This window comes from Neoarius graeffei, chromosome 3, assembly GCF_027579695.1.
Source record: "Neoarius graeffei isolate fNeoGra1 chromosome 3, fNeoGra1.pri, whole genome shotgun sequence".
NCBI classification, from domain to species: Eukaryota; Metazoa; Chordata; class Actinopteri; order Siluriformes; family Ariidae; genus Neoarius; species Neoarius graeffei.
In genome coordinates this window covers 3,881,339-3,908,349 of record NC_083571.1, presented here as the reverse complement: position 1 = coordinate 3,908,349, position 27,011 = coordinate 3,881,339, and the positions used below count along the sequence as shown (strand labels likewise).

Sequence of the window (27,011 nt, the reverse complement as noted above, 5' to 3'; positions counted from 1 at the left end):
GCAGACTCTTTACGGTATTTCGCGGGGACGCATGCCCCCGCCCCCCCTGGCCGCTGGCGCGAGGGCCCGTCGAGGCCGCTTGCGGCTTTAATTATTATTATTATTCCTTAGTCGCGGTCGCTGTTCGGCCTTTTTTGGGGCACTTCCTGTGGACGAAAACGCGCATATTTTGGATCATTTTATCGGCATCCCCTACGCTACTCAGATCCATAACCCCAGATCTGGGCGGGGCTCTGGGCCTCTATAGCGCCCCCTAACGCCTTGAAAATTTTGCCTTTTTTCGAAGGCTCCTGGTTGCCATATAGTTTGTCGTAGAGGAACGAAATTTGGTTCACATATGTATCTTACTGAGACGAACAAAAAAAGTTCTATGAATGCATAGCCACGCCCAACAGGAAGTGAGGTAATTTTACTTTTGTGCGAAATGCATGGCCACGAAGACGGCGCAACTCCTCCTAGACCGTTCATGGGAATGTCACCAAAATTGATACACATCATCTACAGACATGGCTGACAAAAGTTACTAAATACGTTTCACGTAGGATAAAACGTTCAGAAGTTATACGTCAATCAATTTTCACTTCAAAATTTTACATGCTAAAAAATTCATGACAAATCTTCTAATTGCTCAAAACTGCTCATACTTCACACGCAAATCACTCATTGGGCTTCTGACATGTTACCCAATTTCTGTGATATTTCGCCACTGGGGGCGCTGTTTTTGGGCAAAAAATCCAATCTTTCCTCAAATTTGGTCAAACTTCACGGCCACCCTCTTACTACCTCCCATGTCATGTATACCGCATTTTGGGAATTTTCGTCCATGGGGGGCGCTGTTTTTGGCCGACGCAATTGCTCCAAAACGGGTTTTTGGTAAATAATTCCATAATGCTTTTCCTTCACACCACTACCTTGTGATAGTGCGTTCCTGTTGTAGACACTTATTTTTCCAACTCATAATCGCTCATGTACAGCATAGCGCCACCTTCTGACATGGGAAAAACCAAAAAATTTATTCTTCAAAAATCTATATCTCATCTTCTATTTACTCAATTGTCATCAAACTTCATACGCAAACTCTTCATAGCTCACCTGACATGTCCGCCAAATTTTGTGCACTTTCGCCCCTGGGGGTGCTGGTTATGGCGGAAATGATATTGCAGCTTCTGATTTGTCAAACTTGGCAAGCAAACTCTTTTCAAGACCCTTATTGGGGCGCTTGCCATGGTCGACAACGCACGAAATTTGGCTCCTTTTTCTTAGACTGCCACCGCTACTGAGAACCAAAAGCCCAGATCCAGCCGGGCCTCAGGGCCTCTATAGCGCCCCCTAACTCGTTGTGATTTTGGCCTCCCGCTTTAAGGTGCCTGGTTGCCATGTAGTTTGTAGGAGTGGCATGCCATTTGGTACGCATATGTATCTCACTAAGCCGGACAAAAATGTAATGCCAATGCATTAGCCACGCCCAACAGGAAGTGAGGTAATTTCACTTTTGTGCGAAATGCATGGCCACGAAGACGGCGCAACTCCTCCTAGACTGTTCATAGGAATGTCACCAAAATTGATACACATCATCTACAGACATGGCTGACAAAAGTTACTAAATAAGTTTCACGTAGCTTAAACCGCTCAGAAGTTATACGTCAATCAATTTTTAATGCAAAATTTTACATGCTTAAAAATTCATAACAAATCTTCTAATTGCTCAAAACTGCTCATACTTCACACGCAAATCCCTCATTGGGCTTCTGACATGTTCCCCATTTTCTGTGATATTTCGCCACTGGGGGCGCTATTTTTGGGCAAACAATCCAATCTTTCCTCAAATTTGGTCAAACTTCACGGCCACCCTCTTACTACCGCCCATGTCATGTATACCACATTTTGGGAATTTTCGTCCATGGGGGGCGCTGTTTTTGGCCGACGCAATTTCTCCAAAACGGGTTTTGGGTAAATAATTCCATAATGCTTTTCCTTCACACCACTACCTTGTGATAGTGCGTTGCTGTTGTAGACACTTATTTCTCCAACTCATAATCGCTCATGTACAGCATAGCGCCACCTTCTGACATGGGAAAAACCAAAAAATTTATTCTTCAAAAATCTATCTCTCATCTTCTATTTACTCAATTGTCATCAAACTTCATACGCAAACTCTTCATAGCTCTCCTGACATATCCGCCAAATTTTGTGCACTTTCACCCCTGGGGGTGCTGGTTATGGCACAAATGATATTGCAGCTTCTGATTGGTCAAACTTGGCAAGCAGACTCTTTACGGTATTTCGCGGGGACGCATGCCCCCGCCCCCCCTGGCCGCTGGCGCGAGGGCCCGTCGAGGCCGCTTGCGGCTTTAATTAGGGCCCGAGCCCGAAAGGGCGAAGGCCCTATTGATCTTGTTCGGTTTTTTATTATTATTATTCTTATTATTATTATTATTATTATTATTATTCCTTAGTCGCGGTCGCTGTTCGGCCTTTTTTGGGGCACTTCCTGTGGACGAAAACGCGCATATTTTGGATCATTTTATCGGCATCCCCTACGCTACTCAGATCCAAAACCCCAGATCTGGGCGGGGCTCTGGGCCTCTATAGCGCCCCCTAACGCCTTGAAAATTTTGCCTTTTTTCGAAGGCTCCTGGTTGCCATATAGTTTGTCGTAGAGGAACGAAATTTGGTTCACATATGTATCTTACTGAGACGAACAAAAAAAGTTCTATGAATGCATAGCCACGCCCAACAGGAAGTGAGGTAATTTTACTTTTGTGCGAAATGCATGGCCACGAAGACGGCGCAACTCCTCCTAGACCGTTCATGGGAATGTCACCAAAATTGATACACATCATCTACAGACATGGCTGACAAAAGTTACTAAATACGTTTCACGTAGGATAAAACGTTCAGAAGTTATACGTCAATCAATTTTCACTTCAAAATTTTACATGCTAAAAAATTCATAACAAATCTTCTAATTGCTCAAAACTGCTCATACTTCACACGCAAATCACTCATTGGGCTTCTGACATGTTACCCAATTTCTGTGATATTTCGCCACTGGGGGCGCTATTTTTGGGCAAAAAATCCAATCTTTCCTCAAATTTGGTCAAACTTCACGGCCACCCTCTTACTACCTCCCATGTCATGTATACCGCATTTTGGGAATTTTCGTCCATGGGGGGCGCTGTTTTTGGCCGACGCAATTGCTCCAAAACGGGTTTTTGGTAAATAATTCCATAATGCTTTTCCTTCACACCACTACCTTGTGATAGTGCGTTCCTGTTGTGGACACTTATTTTTCCAACTCATAATCGCTCATGTACAGCATAGCGCCACCTTCTGACATGGGAAAAACCAAAAAATTTATTCTTCAAAAATCTATATCTCATCTTCTATTTACTCAATTGTCATCAAACTTCATACGCAAACTCTTCATAGCTCACCTGACATGTCCGCCAAATTTTGTGCACTTTCGCCCCTGGGGGTGCTGGTTATGGCGGAAATGATATTGCAGCTTCTGATTTGTCAAACTTGGCAAGCAAACTCTTTTCAAGACCCTTATTGGGGCGCTTGCCATGGTCGACAACGCACGAAATTTGGCTCCTTTTTCTTAGACTGCCACCGCTACTGAGAACCAAAAGCCCAGATCCAGCCGGGCCTCAGGGCCTCTATAGCGCCCCCTAACTCGTTGTGATTTTGGCCTCCCGCTTTAAGGTGCCTGGTTGCCATGTAGTTTGTAGGAGTGGCATGCCATTTGGTACGCATATGTATCTCACTAAGCCGGACAAAAATGTAATGCCAATGCATTAGCCACGCCCAACAGGAAGTGAGGTAATTTCACTTTTGTGCGAAATGCATGGCCACGAAGACGGCGCAACTCCTCCTAGACTGTTCATAGGAATGTCACCAAAATTGATACACATCATCTACAGACATGGCTGACAAAAGTTACTAAATAAGTTTCACGTAGCTTAAACCGCTCAGAAGTTATACGTCAATCAATTTTTAATGCAAAATTTTACATGCTTAAAAATTCATAACAAATCTTCTAATTGCTCAAAACTGCTCATACTTCACACGCAAATCCCTCATTGGGCTTCTGACATGTTCCCCATTTTCTGTGATATTTCGCCACTGGGGGCGCTATTTTTGGGCAAACAATCCAATCTTTCCTCAAATTTGGTCAAACTTCACGGCCGCCCTCTTACTACCGCCCATGTCATGTATACCACATTTTGGGAATTTTCGTCCATGGGGGGCGCTGTTTTTGGCCGACGCAATTTCTCCAAAACGGGTTTTTGGTAAATAATTCCATAATGCTTTTCCTTCACACCACTACCTTGTGATAGTGCGTTGCTGTTGTAGACACTTATTTCTCCAACTCATAATCGCTCATGTACAGCATAGCGCCACCTTCTGACATGGGAAAAACCAAAAAATTTATTCTTCAAAAATCTATCTCTCATCTTCTATTTACTCAATTGTCATCAAACTTCATACGCAAACTCTTCATAGCTCTCCTGACATATCCGCCAAATTTTGTGCACTTTCACCCCTGGGGGTGCTGGTTATGGCACAAATGATATTGCAGCTTCTGATTGGTCAAACTTGGCAAGCAGACTCTTTACGGTATTTCGCGGGGACGCATGCCCCCGCCCCCCCTGGCCGCTGGCGCGAGGGCCCGTCGAGGCCGCTTGCGGCTTTAATTATTATTATACCTTAGTCGCGGTCGCTGTTCGGCCTTTTTTGGGGCACTTCCTGTGGACGAAAACGCGCATATTTTGGATCATTTTATCGGCATCCCCTACGCTACTCAGATCCAAAACCCCAGATCTGGGCGGGGCTCTGGGCCTCTATAGCGCCCCCTAACGCCTTGAAAATTTTGCCTTTTTTCGAAGGCTCCTGGTTGCCATATAGTTTGTCGTAGAGGAACGAAATTTGGTTCACATATGTATCTTACTGAGACGAACAAAAAAAGTTCTATGAATGCATAGCCACGCCCAACAGGAAGTGAGGTAATTTTACTTTTGTGCGAAATGCATGGCCACGAAGACGGCGCAACTCCTCCTAGACCGTTCATGGGAATGTCACCAAAATTGATACACATCATCTACAGACATGGCTGACAAAAGTTACTAAATACGTTTCACGTAGGATAAAACGTTCAGAAGTTATACGTCAATCAATTTTCACTTCAAAATTTTACATGCTAAAAAATTCATAACAAATCTTCTAATTGCTCAAAACTGCTCATACTTCACAAGCAAATCACTCATTGGGCTTCTGACATGTTACCCAATTTCTGTGATATTTCGCCACTGGGGGCGCTATTTTTGGGCAAAAAATCCAATCTTTCCTCAAATTTGGTCAAACTTCACGGCCACCCTCTTACTACCTCCCATGTCATGTATACCGCATTTTGGGAATTTTCGTCCATGGGGGGCGCTGTTTTTGGCCGACGCAATTGCTCCAAAACGGGTTTTTGGTAAATAATTCCATAATGCTTTTCCTTCACACCACTACCTTGTGATAGTGCGTTCCTGTTGTAGACACTTATTTTTCCAACTCATAATCGCTCATGTACAGCATAGCGCCACCTTCTGACATGGGAAAAACCAAAAAATTTATTCTTCAAAAATCTATATCTCATCTTCTATTTACTCAATTGTCATCAAACTTCATACGCAAACTCTTCATAGCTCACCTGACATGTCCGCCAAATTTTGTGCACTTTCGCCCCTGGGGGTGCTGGTTATGGCGGAAATGATATTGCAGCTTCTGATTTGTCAAACTTGGCAAGCAAACTCTTTTCAAGACCCTTATTGGGGCGCTTGCCATGGTCGACAACGCACGAAATTTGGCTCCTTTTTCTTAGACTGCCACCGCTACTGAGAACCAAAAGCCCAGATCCAGCCGGGCCTCAGGGCCTCTATAGCGCCCCCTAACTCGTTGTGATTTTGGCCTCCCGCTTTAAGGTGCCTGGTTGCCATGTAGTTTGTAGGAGTGGCATGCCATTTGGTACGCATATGTATCTCACTAAGCCGGACAAAAATGTAATGCCAATGCATTAGCCACGCCCAACAGGAAGTGAGGTAATTTCACTTTTGTGCGAAATGCATGGCCACGAAGACGGCGCAACTCCTCCTAGACTGTTCATAGGAATGTCACCAAAATTGATACACATCATCTACAGACATGGCTGACAAAAGTTACTAAATAAGTTTCGCGCAGCTTAAACCGCTCAGAAGTTATACGTCAATCAATTTTTAATGCAAAATTTTACATGCTTAAAAATTCATAACAAATCTTCTAATTGCTCAAAACTGCTCATACTTCACACGCAAATCCCTCATTGGGCTTCTGACATGTTCCCCATTTTCTGTGATATTTCGCCACTGGGGGCGCTATTTTTGGGCAAACAATCCAATCTTTCCTCAAATTTGGTCAAACTTCACGGCCACCCTCTTACTACCGCCCATGTCATGTATACCACATTTTGGGAATTTTCGTCCATGGGGGGCGCTGTTTTTGGCCGACGCAATTTCTCCAAAATGGGTTTTTGGTAAATAATTCCATAATGCTTTTCCTTCACACCACTACCTTGTGATAGTGCGTTGCTGTTGTAGACACTTATTTCTCCAACTCATAATCGCTCATGTACAGCATAGCGCCACCTTCTGACATGGGAAAAACCAAAAAATTTATTCTTCAAAAATCTATCTCTCATCTTCTATTTACTCAATTGTCATCAAACTTCATACGCAAACTCTTCATAGCTCTCCTGACATATCCGCCAAATTTTGTGCACTTTCACCCCTGGGGGTGCTGGTTATGGCACAAATGATATTGCAGCTTCTGATTGGTCAAACTTGGCAAGCAGACTCTTTACGGTATTTCGCGGGGACGCATGCCCCCGCCCCCCCTGGCCGCTGGCACGAGGGCCCGTCGAGGCCGCTTGCGGCTTTAATTAGGGCCCGAGCCCTATAGGGCGAAGGCCCTATTGATCTTGTTCGTTTTTTTATTATTAGGGCCCGAGCCCTATAGGGCGAAGGCCCTATTGATCTTGTTCGTTTTTTTATTATTATTATTCTTATTATTATTATTATTATTATTATTCCTTAGTCGCGGTCGCTGTTCGGCCTTTTTTGGGGCACTTCCTGTGGACGAAAACGCGCATATTTTGGATCATTTTATTGGCATCCCCTACGCTACTCAGATCCAAAACCCCAGATCTGGGCGGGGCTCTGGGCCTCTATAGCGCCCCCTAACGCCTTGAAAATTTTGCCTTTTTTCGAAGGCTCCTGGTTGCCATATAGTTTGTCGTAGAGGAACGAAATTTGGTTCACACATGTATCTTACTGAGACGAACAAAAAAAGTTCTATGAATGCATAGCCACGCCCAACAGGAAGTGAGGTAATTTTACTTTTGTGCGAAATGCATGGCCACGAAGACGGCGCAACTCCTCCTAGACCGTTCATGGGAATGTCACCAAAATTGATACACATCATCTACAGACATGGCTGACAAAAGTTACTAAATACGTTTCACGTAGGATAAAACGTTCAGAAGTTATACGTCAATCAATTTTCACTTCAAAATTTTACATGCTAAAAAATTCATAACAAATCTTCTAATTGCTCAAAACTGCTCATACTTCACACGCAAATCCCTCATTGGGCTTCTGACAGGTTACCCAATTTCTGTGATATTTCGCCACTGGGGGCGCTATTTTTGGGCAAAAAATCCAATCTTTCCTCAAATTTGGTCAAACTTCACGGCCACCCTCTTACTACCTCCCATGTCATGTATACCGCATTTTGGGAATTTTCGTCCATGGGGGGCGCTGTTTTTGGCCGACGCAATTGCTCCAAAACGGGTTTTTGGTAAATAATTCCATAATGCTTTTCCTTCACACCACTACCTTGTGATAGTGCGTTCCTGTTGTAGACACTTATTTTTCCAACTCATAATCGCTCATGTACAGCATAGCGCCACCTTCTGACATGGGAAAAACCAAAAAATTTATTCTTCAAAAATCTATATCTCATCTTCTATTTACTCAATTGTCATCAAACTTCATACGCAAACTCTTCATAGCTCACCTGACATGTCCGCCAAATTTTGTGCACTTTCGCCCCTGGGGGTGCTGGTTATGGCGGAAATGATATTGCAGCTTCTGATTTGTCAAACTTGGCAAGCAAACTCTTTTCAAGACCCTTATTGGGGCGCTTGCCATGGTCGACAACGCACGAAATTTGGCTCCTTTTTCTTAGACTGCCACCGCTACTGAGAACCAAAAGCCCAGATCCAGCCGGGCCTCAGGGCCTCTATAGCGCCCCCTAACTCGTTGTGATTTTGGCCTCCCGCTTTAAGGTGCCTGGTTGCCATGTAGTTTGTAGGAGTGGCATGCCATTTGGTACGCATATGTATCTCACTAAGCCGGACAAAAATGTAATGCCAATGCATTAGCCACGCCCAACAGGAAGTGAGGTAATTTCACTTTTGTGCGAAATGCATGGCCATGAAGACGGCGCAACTCCTCCTAGACTGTTCATAGGAATGTCACCAAAATTGATACACATCATCTACAGACATGGCTGACAAAAGTTACTAAATAAGTTTCACGTAGCTTAAACCGCTCAGAAGTTATACGTCAATCAATTTTTAATGCAAAATTTTACATGCTTAAAAATTCATAACAAATCTTCTAATTGCTCAAAACTGCTCATACTTCACACGCAAATCCCTCATTGGGCTTCTGACATGTTCCCCATTTTCTGTGATATTTCGCCACTGGGGGCGCTATTTTTGGGCAAACAATCCAATCTTTCCTCAAATTTGGTCAAACTTCACGGCCACCCTCTTACTACCGCCCATGTCATGTACACCACATTTTGGGAATTTTCGTCCATGGGGGGCGCTGTTTTTGGCCGACGCAATTTCTCCAAAACGGGTTTTTGGTAAATAATTCCATAATGCTTTTCCTTCACACCACTACCTTGTGATAGTGCGTTGCTGTTGTAGACACTTATTTCTCCAACTCATAATCGCTCATGTACAGCATAGCGCCACCTTCTGACATGGGAAAAACCAAAAAATTTATTCTTCAAAAATCTATCTCTCATCTTCTATTTACTCAATTGTCATCAAACTTCATACGCAAACTCTTCATAGCTCTCCTGACATATCCACCAAATTTTGTGCACTTTCACCCCTGGGGGTGCTGGTTATGGCACAAATGATATTGCAGCTTCTGATTGGTCAAACTTGGCAAGCAGACTCTTTACGGTATTTCGCGGGGACGCATGCCCCCGCCCCCCCCTGGCCGCTGGCGCGAGGGCCCGTCAAGGCCGCTTGCGGCTTTAATTATTATTATTATTATTATTATTCCTTAGTCGCGGTCGCTGTTCGGCCTTTTTTGGGGCACTTCCTGTGGACGAAAACGCGCATATTTTGGATCATTTTATCGGCATCCCCTACGCTACTCAGATCCAAAACCCCAGATCTGGGCGGGGCTCTGGGCCTCTATAGCGCCCCCTAACGCCTTGAAAATTTTGCCTTTTTTCGAAGGCTCCTGGTTGCCATATAGTTTGTCGTAGAGGAACGAAATTTGGTTCACATATGTATCTTACTGAGACGAACAAAAAAAGTTCTATGAATGCATAGCCACGCCCAACAGGAAGTGAGGTAATTTTACTTTTGTGCGAAATGCATGGCCACGAAGACGGCGCAACTCCTCCTAGACCGTTCATGGGAATGTCACCAAAATTGATACACATCATCTACAGACATGGCTGACAAAAGTTACTAAATACGTTTCACGTAGGATAAAACGTTCAGAAGTTATACGTCAATCAATTTTCACTTCAAAATTTTACATGCTAAAAAATTCATAACAAATCTTCTAATTGCTCAAAACTGCTCATACTTCACACGCAAATCACTCATTGGGCTTCTGACATGTTACCCAATTTCTGTGATATTTCGCCACTGGGGGCGCTATTTTTGGGCAAAAAATCCAATCTTTCCTCAAATTTGGTCAAACTTCACGGCCACCCTCTTACTACGTCCCATGTCATGTATACCGCATTTTGGGAATTTTCGTCCATGGGGGGCGCTGTTTTTGGCCGACGCAATTGCTCCAAAACGGGTTTTTGGTAAATAATTCCATAATGCTTTTCCTTCACACCACTACCTTGTGATAGTGCGTTCCTGTTGTAGACACTTATTTTTCCAACTCATAATCGCTCATGTACAGCATAGCGCCACCTTCTGACATGGGAAAAACCAAAAAATTTATTCTTCAAAAATCTATATCTCATCTTCTATTTACTCAATTGTCATCAAACTTCATACGCAAACTCTTCATAGCTCACCTGACATGTCCGCCAAATTTTGTGCACTTTCGCCCCTGGGGGTGCTGGTTATGGCGGAAATGATATTGCAGCTTCTGATTTGTCAAACTTGGCAAGCAAACTCTTTTCAAGACCCTTATTGGGGCGCTTGCCATGGTCGACAACGCACGAAATTTGGCTCCTTTTTCTTAGACTGCCACCGCTACTGAGAACCAAAAGCCCAGATCCAGCCGGGCCTCAGGGCCTCTATAGCGCCCCCTAACTCGTTGTGATTTTGGCCTCCCGCTTTAAGGTGCCTGGTTGCCATGTAGTTTGTAGGAGTGGCATGCCATTTGGTACGCATATGTATCTCACTAAGCCGGACAAAAATGTAATGCCAATGCATTAGCCACGCCCAACAGGAAGTGAGGTAATTTCACTTTTGTGCGAAATGCATGGCCATGAAGACGGCGCAACTCCTCCTAGACTGTTCATAGGAATGTCACCAAAATTGATACACATCATCTACAGACATGGCTGACAAAAGTTACTAAATAAGTTTCACGTAGCTTAAACCGCTCAGAAGTTATACGTCAATCAATTTTTAATGCAAAATTTTACATGCTTAAAAATTCATAACAAATCTTCTAATTGCTCAAAACTGCTCATACTTCACACGCAAATCCCTCATTGGGCTTCTGACATGTTCCCCATTTTCTGTGCTATTTCGCCACTGGGGGCGCTATTTTTGGGCAAACAATCCAATCTTTCCTCAAATTTGGTCAAACTTCACGGCCACCCTCTTACTACCGCCCATGTCATGTACACCACATTTTGGGAATTTTCGTCCATGGGGGGCGCTGTTTTTGGCCGACGCAATTTCTCCAAAACGGGTTTTTGGTAAATAATTCCATAATGCTTTTCCTTCACACCACTACCTTGTGATAGTGCATTGCTGTTGTAGACACTTATTTCTCCAACTCATAATCGCTCATGTACAGCATAGCGCCACCTTCTGACATGGGAAAAACCAAAAAATTTATTCTTCAAAAATCTATCTCTCATCTTCTATTTACTCAATTGTCATCAAACTTCATACGCAAACTCTTCATAGCTCTCCTGACATATCCGCCAAATTTTGTGCACTTTCACCCCTGGGGGTGCTGGTTATGGCACAAATGATATTGCAGCTTCTGATTGGTCAAACTTGGCAAGCAGACTCTTTACGGTATTTCGCGGGGACGCATGCCCCCGCCCCCCCTGGCCGCTGGCGCGAGGGCCCGTCAAGGCCGCTTGCGGCTTTAATTATTATTATTATTATTATTATTCCTTAGTCGCGGTCGCTGTTCGGCCTTTTTTGGGGCACTTCCTGTGGACGAAAACGCGCATATTTTGGATCATTTTATCGGCATCCCCTACGCTACTCAGATCCAAAACCCCAGATCTGGGCGGGGCTCTGGGCCTCTATAGCGCCCCCTAACGCCTTGAAAATTTTGCCTTTTTTCGAAGGCTCCTGGTTGCCATATAGTTTGTCGTAGAGGAACGAAATTTGGTTCACATATGTATCTTACTGAGACGAACAAAAAAAGTTCTATGAATGCATAGCCACGCCCAACAGGAAGTGAGGTAATTTTACTTTTGTGCGAAATGCATGGCCACGAAGACGGCGCAACTCCTCCTAGACCGTTCATGGGAATGTCACCAAAATTGATACACATCATCTACAGACATGGCTGACAAAAGTTACTAAATACGTTTCACGTAGGATAAAACGTTCAGAAGTTATACGTCAATCAATTTTCACTTCAAAATTTTACATGCTAAAAAATTCATAACAAATCTTCTAATTGCTCAAAACTGCTCATACTTCACACGCAAATCACTCATTGGGCTTCTGACATGTTACCCAATTTCTGTGATATTTCGCCACTGGGGGCGCTATTTTTGGGCAAAAAATCCAATCTTTCCTCAAATTTGGTCAAACTTCACGGCCACCCTCTTACTACGTCCCATGTCATGTATACCGCATTTTGGGAATTTTCGTCCATGGGGGGCGCTGTTTTTGGCCGACGCAATTGCTCCAAAACGGGTTTTTGGTAAATAATTCCATAATGCTTTTCCTTCACACCACTACCTTGTGATAGTGCGTTCCTGTTGTAGACACTTATTTTTCCAACTCATAATCGCTCATGTACAGCATAGCGCCACCTTCTGACATGGGAAAAACCAAAAAATTTATTCTTCAAAAATCTATATCTCATCTTCTATTTACTCAATTGTCATCAAACTTCATACGCAAACTCTTCATAGCTCACCTGACATGTCCGCCAAATTTTGTGCACTTTCGCCCCTGGGGGTGCTGGTTATGGCGGAAATGATATTGCAGCTTCTGATTTGTCAAACTTGGCAAGCAAACTCTTTTCAAGACCCTTATTGGGGCGCTTGCCATGGTCGACAACGCACGAAATTTGGCTCCTTTTTCTTAGACTGCCACCGCTACTGAGAACCAAAAGCCCAGATCCAGCCGGGCCTCAGGGCCTCTATAGCGCCCCCTAACTCGTTGTGATTTTGGCCTCCCGCTTTAAGGTGCCTGGTTGCCATGTAGTTTGTAGGAGTGGCATGCCATTTGGTACGCATATGTATCTCACTAAGCCGGACAAAAATGTAATGCCAATGCATTAGCCACGCCCAACAGGAAGTGAGGTAATTTCACTTTTGTGCGAAATGCATGGCCATGAAGACGGCGCAACTCCTCCTAGACTGTTCATAGGAATGTCACCAAAATTGATACACATCATCTACAGACATGGCTGACAAAAGTTACTAAATAAGTTTCACGTAGCTTAAACCGCTCAGAAGTTATACGTCAATCAATTTTTAATGCAAAATTTTACATGCTTAAAAATTCATAACAAATCTTCTAATTGCTCAAAACTGCTCATACTTCACACGCAAATCCCTCATTGGGCTTCTGACATGTTCCCCATTTTCTGTGCTATTTCGCCACTGGGGGCGCTATTTTTGGGCAAACAATCCAATCTTTCCTCAAATTTGGTCAAACTTCACGGCCACCCTCTTACTACCGCCCATGTCATGTACACCACATTTTGGGAATTTTCGTCCATGGGGGGCGCTGTTTTTGGCCGACGCAATTTCTCCAAAACGGGTTTTTGGTAAATAATTCCATAATGCTTTTCCTTCACACCACTACCTTGTGATAGTGCATTGCTGTTGTAGACACTTATTTCTCCAACTCATAATCGCTCATGTACAGCATAGCGCCACCTTCTGACATGGGAAAAACCAAAAAATTTATTCTTCAAAAATCTATCTCTCATCTTCTATTTACTCAATTGTCATCAAACTTCATACGCAAACTCTTCATAGCTCTCCTGACATATCCGCCAAATTTTGTGCACTTTCACCCCTGGGGGTGCTGGTTATGGCACAAATGATATTGCAGCTTCTGATTGGTCAAACTTGGCAAGCAGACTCTTTACGGTATTTCGCGGGGACGCATGCCCCCGCCCCCCCTGGCCGCTGGCGCGAGGGCCCGTCAAGGCCGCTTGCGGCTTTAATTATTATTATTATTATTATTATTCCTTAGTCGCGGTCGCTGTTCGGCCTTTTTTGGGGCACTTCCTGTGGACGAAAACGCGCATATTTTGGATCATTTTATCGGCATCCCCTACGCTACTCAGATCCAAAACCCCAGATCTGGGCGGGGCTCTGGGCCTCTATAGCGCCCCCTAACGCCTTGAAAATTTTGCCTTTTTTCGAAGGCTCCTGGTTGCCATATAGTTTGTCGTAGAGGAACGAAATTTGGTTCACATATGTATCTTACTGAGACGAACAAAAAAAGTTCTATGAATGCATAGCCACGCCCAACAGGAAGTGAGGTAATTTTACTTTTGTGCGAAATGCATGGCCACGAAGACGGCGCAACTCCTCCTAGACCGTTCATGGGAATGTCACCAAAATTGATACACATCATCTACAGACATGGCTGACAAAAGTTACTAAATACGTTTCACGTAGGATAAAACGTTCAGAAGTTATACGTCAATCAATTTTCACTTCAAAATTTTACATGCTAAAAAATTCATAACAAATCTTCTAATTGCTCAAAACTGCTCATACTTCACACGCAAATCACTCATTGGGCTTCTGACATGTTACCCAATTTCTGTGATATTTCGCCACTGGGGGCGCTATTTTTGGGCAAAAAATCCAATCTTTCCTCAAATTTGGTCAAACTTCACGGCCACCCTCTTACTACCTCCCATGTCATGTATACCGCATTTTGGGAATTTTCGTCCATGGGGGGCGCTGTTTTTGGCCGACGCAATTGCTCCAAAACGGGTTTTTGGTAAATATTTCCATAATGCTTTTCCTTCACACCACTACCTTGTGATAGTGCGTTCCTGTTGTAGACACTTATTTTTCCAACTCATAATCGCTCATGTACAGCATAGCGCCACCTTCTGACATGGGAAAAACCAAAAAATTTATTCTTCAAAAATCTATATCTCATCTTCTATTTACTCAATTGTCATCAAACTTCATACGCAAACTCTTCATAGCTCACCTGACATGTCCGCCAAATTTTGTGCACTTTCGCCCCTGGGGGTGCTGGTTATGGCGGAAATGATATTGCAGCTTCTGATTTGTCAAACTTGGCAAGCAAACTCTTTTCAAGACCCTTATTGGGGCGCTTGCCATGGTCGACAACGCACGAAATTTGGCTCCTTTTTCTTAGACTGCCACCGCTACTGAGAACCAAAAGCCCAGATCCAGCCGGGCCTCAGGGCCTCTATGGCGCCCCCTAACTCGTTGTGATTTTGGCCTCCCGCTTTAAGGTGCCTGGTTGCCATGTAGTTTGTAGGAGTGGCATGCCATTTGGTACGCATATGTATCTCACTAAGCCGGACAAAAATGTAATGCCAATGCATTAGCCACGCCCAACAGGAAGTGAGGTAATTTCACTTTTGTGCGAAATGCATGGCCACGAAGACGGCGCAACTCCTCCTAGACTGTTCATAGGAATGTCACCAAAATTGATACACATCATCTACAGACATGGCTGACAAAAGTTACTAAATAAGTTTCACGTAGCTTAAACCGCTCAGAAGTTATACGTCAATCAATTTTTAATGCAAAATTTTACATGCTTAAAAATTCATAACAAATCTTCTAATTGCTCAAAACTGCTCATACTTCACACGCAAATCCCTCATTGGGCTTCTGACATGTTCCCCATTTTCTGTGATATTTCGCCACTGGGGGTGCTATTTTTGGGCAAACAATCCAATCTTTCCTCAAATTTGGTCAAACTTCACGGCCACCCTCTTACTACCGCCCATGTCATGTATACCACATTTTGGGAATTTTCGTCCATGGGGGGCGCTGTTTTTGGCCGACGCAATTTCTCCCAAAACGGGTTTTTGGTAAATAATTCCATAATGCTTTTCCTTCACACCACTACCTTGTGATAGTGCGTTGCTGTTGTAGACACTTATTTCTCCAACTCATAATCGCTCATGTACAGCATAGCGCCACCTTCTGACATGGGAAAAACCAAAAAATTTATTCTTCAAAAATCTATCTCTCATCTTCTATTTACTCAATTGTCATCAAACTTCATACGCAAACTCTTCATAGCTCTCCTGACATATCCGCCAAATTTTGTGCACTTTCACCCCTGGGGCTGCTGGTTATGGCACAAATGATATTGCAGCTTCTGATTGGTCAAACTTGGCAAGCAGACTCTTTACGGTATTTCGCGGGGACGCATGCCCCCGCCCCCCCTGGCCGCTGGCGCGAGGGCCCGTCGAGGCCGCTTGCGGCTTTAATTACTATTATTATTCGTTTTCACTCGTTTTTTGGATCCACCACTCCTCCTAGGGCTTTTGAGATAAAGACACCGTTCCATTGCTGAAACGTAGGGCCCGGTCTGGAATGGTGTGCTTGTTCAAATGGTTGCGCTAGCCCTTGTCGTTCGTCCAGTATTCCCGTTTTTCAGTAAAATTCCGTGCCATTGAAATGAATGGGAGTGATGACGTCATAAGGAGCTCCCCCACTCTAGACGTTAGAGCGCGTGCAGCAGCAAAAAACCGAATTAAAACTGCGATTTTACAGCCAAATCCATGTTTTAAACCCTGTAAAACCTCTGAATTAAATTGAAAAACATATAAAAGGGTGGAGAGGAGATTTCACTGCGTGAAGCGCCTCCCTTCAAAATGATGTGAAAGAGACTTTGAGCCAGAGAAGGAGTGAGAGCTGTTGACCAAAGCCATTTAAAACAAGGATTTCAGAGCACGAAAACACATTCTCATAACTTAACCCTTTACTGTTGCTGGCAACATTTGAGCCAGCTAGCAAGCACACTCCAGCGGTTTCTGCAGAGGAAATGCAATCTAGTTATTATTATTATTATTATTATTAACAAGCAGTTTCCACACAAATCGCTTCTTCTCTCTCAGTTCTTCACCGATTTTGATTCTTTCTGGCATGAAGGTAGGGGTACCTAGGGTGCATATAACTTCTACCCAGATTTGCTTAATTACAATTATTAATGAAGTTATGGACTAATGAAGCCTTAATGAGCAGTTCAACAAAAATCACTTCTTCTCTGTCAATTCCTTGCCGTTTTGGATTCTTTCTGGCAAATAGGTCGGTATTCCTAGGGTGGATATCACTTCTGTATATAGCTTGCAACATTTATTGCGCACTTTAGATCATTCCTTCTGGACTAGACGGGGCCAGAGTGAGCTAAACTGTCATTGGTGGTCTTGTTTTTCTATTTAGTTGTACTTTGTCAGCTCATTTGTATCGTTGGCTTGGCTGTTTGCTGAGTGTTGGTATTTCAACAGAATATTATATTGTGTTATTCTGTCACTTATTCAGTTGGTACTGGAACTTTCTTGTCTTGAAGTTCAGCACTTCTTGTACCCAAGTTTTGCACTTGTATATTGCTCTAGATAAGAGCGTCTGCTAAAGGCCATGTAATGTCATGAATGAATGTGTGAATGAGTGGATGAATGAGTGGATGAATGAATGAAAAAAAAATGGCAGAAGACAAACTGTACAATGAAAATGCAAAATATTTGGAAGGCATAACAATTGTACAAAAATTATTCTAAGATACTAAATCAACCTGTCTCTTTCATCAGCCCTGTACTTCCTGTCATTTTCAGCAGAGAAAGATTTGAAATATTCAACAGCCATTCATTCATCTAATACCAAATGAAAAGCGCAATAGAAATACAATTTATTATTATTATTATTATAGACTGATGAAATCTAATTTTGTCTGAAAGAGAAAAGACATTAAAATTCATACAAAAATAGCAAGCAGCATGTCTGTCTGGTTTATCATTAAATCACACAATCCAATTGCTAAGAAGTTGTACAGTATTCTAATGAACATATATGGCATACTGAAAATAGCTGTTTAATATTTTTTCCAAAAACAGACATAGAACAAATTAAAAAGCATAAAAGTGAGTATGATCAACAGAATCAGAATATTATAAACACATTACAGTTCCTTCTGTAAAACTCAGTAATATAGCTTTCCAAATGAAGAGCTAGTGTTTCATTAAAGAGTAATGTAGTCCAACCAAAACTCCACTTCTACATGTTTATTTACCAGGATCTGATCTGAGAGCTACATTCCGAATACACAGACTGAACAGAACACTGAATACAAAAACAAAAATGATAGCAAAAAAGAAAGCAAGAAATGAAAGTAAAATTGTATTTACATAGTATCCTATATGTAGTTGTGTCCATAAGTATTTGGACAGTAACAAAAATGGATTTGAAATGAAGGAATCAAGATGTGATTGAAGTGTAGGCTTTCAGCTTTAAGCCATGTTTTATATAGTCCATGTATCTTCCAGGCTCAAAAGTAATTGGACAAACTAACAATTATAAATATAAGCATTGTTTTTAATACTTGGATATACAGGTAGTCGTCGACTTACGACCTATGCAACTTACGACCGATCGACTTTACGGCCATCTGGTTACGACTGGCGAGTGTTTCCCAGCTGAGCGTACGACAGTTTCCGCCCCAGTTCTCGCCATTGCCCAGCATCCAGCCTCTCACCACGCACGCCGCTCAGTGTGAGCAGTATCCCGGTACAGTAAACTTCTCCCGTGTCCGTTTGAAGCAATGGACCCAAACATAGAACGATTTGCAAGGATTTAACGGACGGTACATGACGCACTTTGTCCATATCGTGAAATTTATGAGAAAAAGAAACAAACAATTCAGACGAGGCTTACCACGTTTATGAAAAGAGCAAATCCTCCCGCCAGCCCGAGCGCTGCAACAGCTGATGATGACGTAGACGACCCACAGCCAAGCACCAGTCATGCCAGTGGTCACTAAGTTTTGTATTTTGCTATGTTTTACATTTGTATTTTGGTATGTTTCAAACTAAAATGTTTTCTATTTTTCACACCTGTATTTCGTATTTTTTGTTTTGCACATATTAAACGAATTGTACTGTACGCAGTGTAGTATGCAGTGTTTGACTTCAACCAAATAATGAGCCAAGGTAATGAAATAAGAAAATGTTGATAAAATAAGACTTTAAGACGATTACAATATCATTACACATCACAATATACTTACGTTCATTTAACATATGCCGACTTACAACCAGATCGGTTTACGACCGGTCAGTCGTAACAAAACGCAGTCATAAGTCGACGACTACCTGTAAATCCTTTTTGGTCAATGACCACCTGAGGTCTGGAACCCATGGACATTCCCAGTTTCTGAGTTTCCTCCCTTTAGATGCCAGGCCTTTACTGCAGCCGACTTCAGTTGCTGTTTGTTTGTGGGTCTTTCTGCCTTCAGTTTTTCTTCAGTGAAAAACAGCTCAGTTGGGTTGACCGACTCAGCCATTTAGGAACATTCCATTTCTTTGCCTTACTACTACTAGGTCGAGTCTCCTTGGGAATGACTGGCGATGGCATGCCAGGATGGCCTGTGACACATAACAGTTCTGATTTCATCTGCTGAAGTGAGACCAGTATTGCACATTAGCTGGTTGACATGTGTCAGGCTCTGTTCACCCTGGGAAGCCTGACCATGGCATAGTTCCCACAGAACCAAGTTGTGAACCACCTCAGTGCCATGGCGGACACAGTGTCCCACCAAATGCATTCGTCTTGATCTTATCTTTAAAGAGAGTGGTGGTGAATCTCCATACAGTGCTTCATTTGGAATTCGGTCCCACCAGGTGACATTGTGGACTTTTTGGAGAATGCGTGTGTAGCAACTGTCCAGTCTCGATTTCTCCCAGACTGTCAGTGTCCAGGACTCACATCCATAGGTGAGAACAGATTCCACTGAAGCCACGAAGGGTGGCTCACTGAGTCACTCAACAGTGCAATATTGTCCGCGAAGTTGAGGTCTGTTATCATGACCGGGCCCACTCGCCGGCTCCGTCTTGGGTGTATGGTAAACCCTAGTTCTCCTTCGCAACCATTCATTGCCTTTCACAAAGCATAGTTGAGTGCGATCACAAACAGATACGGGGCTACGGTGTCACCTTGCAAGACGCCTGCTTCGATGTTGAACGCTTCTGTTTTGCCGTCCGGAGAGAGGACCTTCGCTGAGGTGTTAGCGTGCATATCACTTATTGACTGCACTATTTTAAGAGGAATGCTGTATGCCAGGAGGATCTTCATGAGCTTGCCTCTGTGAATGAAATCAAAGGCTTTTCTAAAGTCGACGAATGTTAAAACTGCCAGCAGGTTTTTCTTCTTTGCGCCCTCAATGAGCCGTCTTAGTGCCAGTACTTGTGCAGTTGTCAATCTTCCCTCTCTGAAGCCATTCTGGTTGAGTCTCAAAAGAGGGTCCAGGGGTAGTCTTATTCTATTCAAAATCATCCTGTTGTACACTTTTGCAACCACTAAGCTCAAACTAATTCCCCTGTAGTTGTCCTTGTTCCTAAGATCTCCTACTTTTGGAATGGAAATTATGTTCAAAATAGTCCACTGCTCAGGGAGCTCACGGTTCTCATATGCCTTGTGGGTGATGGCCAGAACAAGGTCGTCAATGCCAACCCACTTTAAGACTCTTGAGTTGTTTCTGCAGTATGTTTTGGCTATGGAACTGCTTATCAGTTAATTGTCCAACTACTTTTGAGCCAGTGAAAATGGAGGGACTATGTAAAACAGTTAATGCAATATTTTTGTTAAATCGCTTGAATTAAAGATGAAAATCTACCCTTCTTAATTGCTTCATTTCAGATCCATTATCACGCTCTACAGAGACAAAATAACCAAAACCTCGCTGTCCAAATACTTATGGACCAACCCGTAAATGTTGAGCCCCCTTGAAATTTTCCACATTTTGAAGTGGTATAAAACTGAAATGGACCCAATTGGGATTAGATGTCATGAATCAGCACAAATTAACTAATAATATTCAAGTAGAAATAAAACCTAATAAAGTTTGCCAAATTATTTATAAATAGAAATATGAAAAGGGTGACTGAATAAGTATTCTGTTGTGAGTATAATTACTCTTGCTGTGAAACCTCTAAATGAGTTGGGTTTTTTTTGGAAAGACACATGGTAACGGTGTCACATTAACATTTTTGTCATTTTATAAAGTCATGGGTCATGCAATATTTTATCAGGGTTTCAATCCTGAAATACTCTCCACTTACACATACATCACTGACTGAATTCACACCAATTATAATGTCTTGCAAACAGTTTTGTGGTTTTTTTTATTTTAAATCTTTAAAAGGTCACTGACTGCAGATAGTCTTTAAGAGCAGAGAGGTAGAGCAGGGAGGTATATATCATAGTTGCATGTCAATCCTGAGACACCAGTGATGCTGACCTCTTCTGCTCCTCGGACCTGCTTGATCCATCCTGATGCCCTATGTCTGGCTCATCACATCGCTCCTGTGGAGGACGGCCCCATATGGACAGTCGAAAGTCGCACTTGGAAGACACTCTGGACACTTACAGTAATGTTTTTATGGCTGAGGACTTCAGTTAAATTTAACTTTAGGACTGCAGTTGTCATGAACAGTTTTGCACTCAAATTTCCATCAAAGAACCAGTTTATACAGTAGCTTCAACAAAACAGACTTTAAAACTATAATGATTTTTCTGTTTACACAGTTATAGAAGTGAGTTATGTATAATCACGCTATCTGTTATCACCCAGATGAGGATGGGTTCACTTTTGAGTCTGGTTCCGCTTGAGGTTTCTACTTCGTGTCGTATGAGGGAGTTTTTCTTCACCACCGTCGCCACAGGCTTGCTCATCAGGGATAACTTAGGGATAAAATTAGCTCATGTTTAAAGTCTTTAATTTTCTGTGAAGCTGCTATGCGACGTCTTTTAAAAAGCGCTATACAAATAAACTTGACATGATCTATAATGATACAGTCTGGTACTGATATGAATGTTTACAGGTTTTGAGATTTTTCACTGAACCCAGATGAGAGATTCTTTCTGAATCTTTTTGTACACAGCAAGAGCAGGAGCGAATGCCTGGACAATAAACTTTCTACACTTATCTATGGGCACTTCAGATTCATCATAATGAACAATCTCTTGTTCATTAGGTTTTTTAGGACCCAAGACTATTGCTTTCTTGATGTTACACACAAACATGATATAATGGACCTTAGTCATAGTGTTGATAGAGGTGTTATCATCAGCAATAAAGATAATTTGGCTCTCAGGAGTTAAGTACTTATACACCATGACCTTTTCAGCAGTAAAGCATGGATAATCAGTGTGTTCTGCCATGTTTATAATTGAGATCTGCTCACGTATGTTCTGTAAGTCTTCCTTATGGTCATTACATTGTCTCACTGCCCATTCCCGAAGCAGTTTATTCTTTTCTTCTTTCTTCTTTTCCTTCTGTTTTTTTGATGTTTGCTGCTTTTTTGAAGTTTTGATACAACCTTTCTCATCTCTGTTTGGACATGGTATGGCTGTGTCTTTATTTTGTGCCAGTATCTCTGTGCCACTGCTTTGTGTATACTCAAATGCTGAACCTGAACTGTTCTTCTGCAACTGCTCTGCAGACGAAGGCTCAGGGTTAACCTGCATATTTGCTTGCATATTTCCTGGCACTTTGCTTTTGATGATTGGCTCCTTTTGGTGCAGAGATGCAGCAGGCATTGGAAGATTTGATCTTTGAGGTTCCTCATCCATCTTATCAATGTGCATTTCCTTCATGTCTGTGATTCCAATTCCACTTTCTAGTGGTGTTTCGTTTTCGGTGATGGACTCATCTTCATTTGTTGGAATATTTGATCTTTGAGGTGGCTCTTTCATCTCATCGTGTGTATCCTGCATGTCCATGCTTCCACATCTGTCTTCTAGTGGCGTTTCCTTTTTGGTAATTGGAATGTTTTGGAACAGCGATATATCTCCATTCTTTAGGACATTAGGAGCATTTGATCTTTGAGGTTCCCTGTCGATCTCACCAATGTGTGTATCCTGCCTGTCCATGCTTCCAAGTACATTTTCTAGGGGTGTTTCTTTTTTGGTGATTGACTCATCTTCATGTGTTGGAACATTTGATCTTTGAGATGGCTCTTTCATCTCATCATTTGCATCCTGCGTGTCCATGCTTCCACATCTGTCTTCTAGTGGCATTTCTTTTTGGGTGATTGGGTAATTTTTGTCGAGATATATACCCCCATTCTTTGGAATATTTGAGCTTTGAGGATCCTCATCTAGCTCACCATCATATGTATCCTGCAAGTCTGCACTTCCACATCTGTCTTCTAGTGGTGTTTCATTTCTGGTAATTGGAAGATTTTGGAACAGCGATATAGCTCCATTATTTAGGACATTAGGAACATTTGATCTTTGAGGTTCCTTGTTGATCTCACCAATGTGTGTATCCTGCCTGTTCATGCTTCCAAGTACATTTTCTAGTGGCATTTCTTTTTTGGTGATTAACTCATCTTCATGTGTTGGCAGATTTGATCTTTGAGATGGCTCTTCCATCCCATCAACGTGTGTATCCTGCATGCTCATAAGTTCCTGTGATGGTGCACCAGCTTTGACGTTATGGTACATTTGGATGAATGATTCATCATGGAGCTGTTCAGTGGCTTTGGACTGACTTCCATTGTCTTTATTCTCATGAATCATAATATCCATGCCTCCAGTGTGACTGTGCCCAGTGAGGACATCTTCATCCGGTAATCTTTCATCATTTTGTGGCAAATAGTTTGAACTGTGTTTGGAGCAGCTATCATTAAGACTTGAGCTTAATAAAGATTCATATCCACTGCTGCTTAAATCTGCAGTTGTGTCCATGCGCTCATCATCATCAGTGCAGCTTTGAGCTTTATTTCCTAATGAAGCAGATCCAGGTTTCGTAAAAAACATACTTATTGTCAATTTAGGAATTTTTTCGCTCTGTGTTGTGTTGAAAAATTTCTTAAGTTCCTTATTTTTCCTGATCGCATCAATATCGTTAGGTTTGAAGCATAAGCTATTTTTTGGTTCTCTGTCCTGTAATTCTTTTTTCAAAGCTTCCATGCCTTTATCACCAAGTTTTCCCTCCAAGTCACTAATCAGACTTTGGCTGATTTTTGGATTGGACACCCAGCGTTCTAGTTTGGCGAAGGTGGATATCTCCTTGAGATCTGTTTCAGATTTAAACAAAGCTGATGTTAATAAATTAATTTTTTTCATTGTGAGAAATGGAAGAGGTTAAAAAAGTCCATAATTATTTGAATCCAAGCAAGACACCCAATTTAGATTGCATATATTAAATAACTTTTTTTTTTTTAACCAGAAATACAACTGCTAAACTTACCAGAAAATCCCGCAAGGTTATTATCCGTTTCATCCACATTCTCAAGTCTGGCTCGTTTTTCTGTATGTTTAAAAAAGTAAAACAAAATATTTAAAAAAAAAAAATCACAAAACATCTAAATCACAGATATACCATCTAAAACAACATGAGACACAAAGGTCTTATTCAGAGTTCAGTTAAGTGCACAGGGACTTATTGCTAAAATTCTCCACATCAGTATGGTACAATGGCATCTTAGGGCCATGTAGGTAAAAAGAAAAAGAAAAGAAAAGAAATATGGAACTGAGAGCAGAGTAATATTCTGAGAAAAAACTAAGAATTTAAAGATTAAAGTTGTACATTTATGAGAAGAAACTCCAATATTCTCTGGGATTATAAAATGATACATTTGCGAGGAAAAAATTCAAAAGCACGTTTTAATGATGATTACGTGAGGAATGTGTCACAACACAGTGCATCACACTCTGCAGTGGGCACACAGGCATCGGAACTGGACCATGGATCAATGGAGGAAGGTGTCCTGGTGTGATGAATCAATAGGGGAATGAATCAGTGATTCATTGTACACAGAATTATTATATACCATTCATCTTTAATAGAAAAAAAAATCCAAGAATTCGGTGTACAATTTTTCAATTTATTTTGGGTTTCCTGAAATCAACAGAGGGTCAAAATGATACATACACACACTTGGATTATTAATTCAATGGTGCTCAAAGTTCCAAAATGTCTTAACTTGCCAAGGCCTCTTAACTTCCTGTCAGTGATGACTGACTACAGCTGGTAGCTTCTCTATGCACAACATTAAAAGGGTTTGTTTGACACTCACTGGATTGACTAACACAGTACAATAAGAAAGTCCAAGGAGCTCAGTGCAGATCTGAGAAAGACAATAATTGATTTACACTCTCAGGAATGGCCCTTGGAGCAATTTCTAAACAACTGAAGATTCCATGATCATCAGTTCAAACAATTGTACATCAGTACAAGTTATTGGGAGGTGGAGCTACTTTGCCAAGCCAACTTATGAATTATGGAAGACCCAAACTAACCCCTCAGCTGAGAGGAACTTGGTTCAGATGGTCAGGAACAACCCAGGAACCTCCAAGGCACAGGCCTGCCATGAACTAGAAGCTGCTGGAACACTTTGTTTCTCAATGTCAACGATGCCACATCATCAAATCATGCTGAAGGACTTTTCCGATGTCTAGGCTCCTCCGTTCAGAGAATTTTTCAAGGATGCATGTGTGGATTCTCAGCACTCTTCAAATCACCCACAATCCTATGTGCATGCACAGGGCGGGGCCTGTTCAATGATGAGCACCAACATGACTGTATATGGGGCACACAAGCCTAGACTGTGGTCTAAGATTAATAGGACAACATTAGTCCAATGCATGCTTTTAAAAAAACTGGAGGATCTAGCTAAAGTGGCAAAAACGTGGGTTGACATGAAATAGCCCGTTGAGATTAGCATCTGGGACACAATCCATGATGAAAGCGGTTTTCATATTTCTAGAAATGACTGGTTTTGCAAATATAATTTCGTTTTCTTTCTTCTTTAAAGCATTCATATTCCCCAAAGTATTTACATCTGAGTCCTACAGATGGCAATAACATACTAAGATTGCAAGCTACCAATAACTCAATTGAAGAAGATGCACATCTGCACACTTCTTAGCCTGTTCTATTATGTGTTCTCTGAATGACTGAAAAGAGTTTTGCCAAGTCTCTGAAGGATCTAACTTGGAAGGACCCGCCCTACCAAGGAAACATCCATCCCTGTGTCCGAAATCACTCACTCGTTCGCTACTCCCTACTCACTATATAAGGAATGACTTTGTAGGGGACTATACAGTGAGCTCATTGATAAAATGAAAAAACGCTTTCGGACACTACTCCGGCGCGCTGTTATTAACGTCATTACTGTCGCACAATTAAAACATGCCAGATCAGTCAGCTGGTGGGTTTTCAAAATAATAAATACTATCCACAAGGCCAAAATATCAAAAACAACTCCATCATTTAAGTTATTTTTAATTGAAATAAAATATTATTTTGAGTCTCTAAAATATATAAAAAACAACAAGAAAAGTTCCTCTGTTATCAAATTCTATTCAGAATGCTTTAACTGAAGATGTCTGTCACTTATATCATCTTTTTTACAACCCCAATTCCAAAAAAGTTGGGACAAAGTACAAATTGTAAATAAAAACGGAATGCAATGATGTGGAAGTTTCAAAATTCCATATTTTATTCAGAATAGAACATAGATGACATATCAAATGTTTAAACTGATAAAATGTATCATTTAAAGAGAACAATTAGGTGATTTTAAATTTCATGACAACAACACATCTCAAAAAAGTTGGGACAAGGCCATGTTTCCCACTGTGAGACATCCCCTTTTCTCTTTACAACAGTCTGTAAACGTCTGGGGACTGAGGAGACAAGTTGCTCAAGTTTAGGGATAGGAATGTTAACCCATTCTTGTCTAATGTAGGATTCTAGTTGCTCAACTGTCTTAGGTCTTTTTTTGTCGTATCTTCCGTTTTATGATGCGCCAAATGTTTTCTATGGGTGAAAGATCTGGACTGCAGGCTGGCCAGTTCAGTACCCGGACCCTTCTTCTACGCAGCCATGATGCTGTAATTGATGCAGTATGTGGTTTGGCATTGTCATGTTGGAAAATGCAAGGTCTTCCCTGAAAGAGACGTCGTCTGGATGGGAGCATATGTTGCTCTAGAACCTGGATATACCTTTCAGCATTGATGGTGTCTTTCCAGATGTGTAAGCTGCCCATGCCACACGCACTAATGCAACCCCATACCATCAGAGATGCAGGCTTCTG

At 42.0% G+C, this 27,011-nt stretch overlaps 1 protein-coding gene across 1 annotated transcript in view; it reads right to left on the bottom strand.

Moving 5' to 3' along the window:
- Window positions 1-21,067: 21,067 nt before the first annotated feature.
- Window positions 21,068-27,011, bottom strand: part of LOC132883090 (uncharacterized) — a 40,212-nt gene continuing 34,268 nt past the window's right edge. Inside the window, exons 4-5 of the mRNA XM_060916276.1 lie at window positions 24,161-24,220; window positions 21,068-23,987 (exon numbers count right to left, since the gene is read on the bottom strand). Coding sequence (XP_060772259.1) covers window positions 21,799-23,987; window positions 24,161-24,220 — 2,249 coding nt within the window. The 3' untranslated portion in view covers window positions 21,068-21,798. The remainder of the gene's footprint in view (window positions 23,988-24,160; window positions 24,221-27,011) is intronic.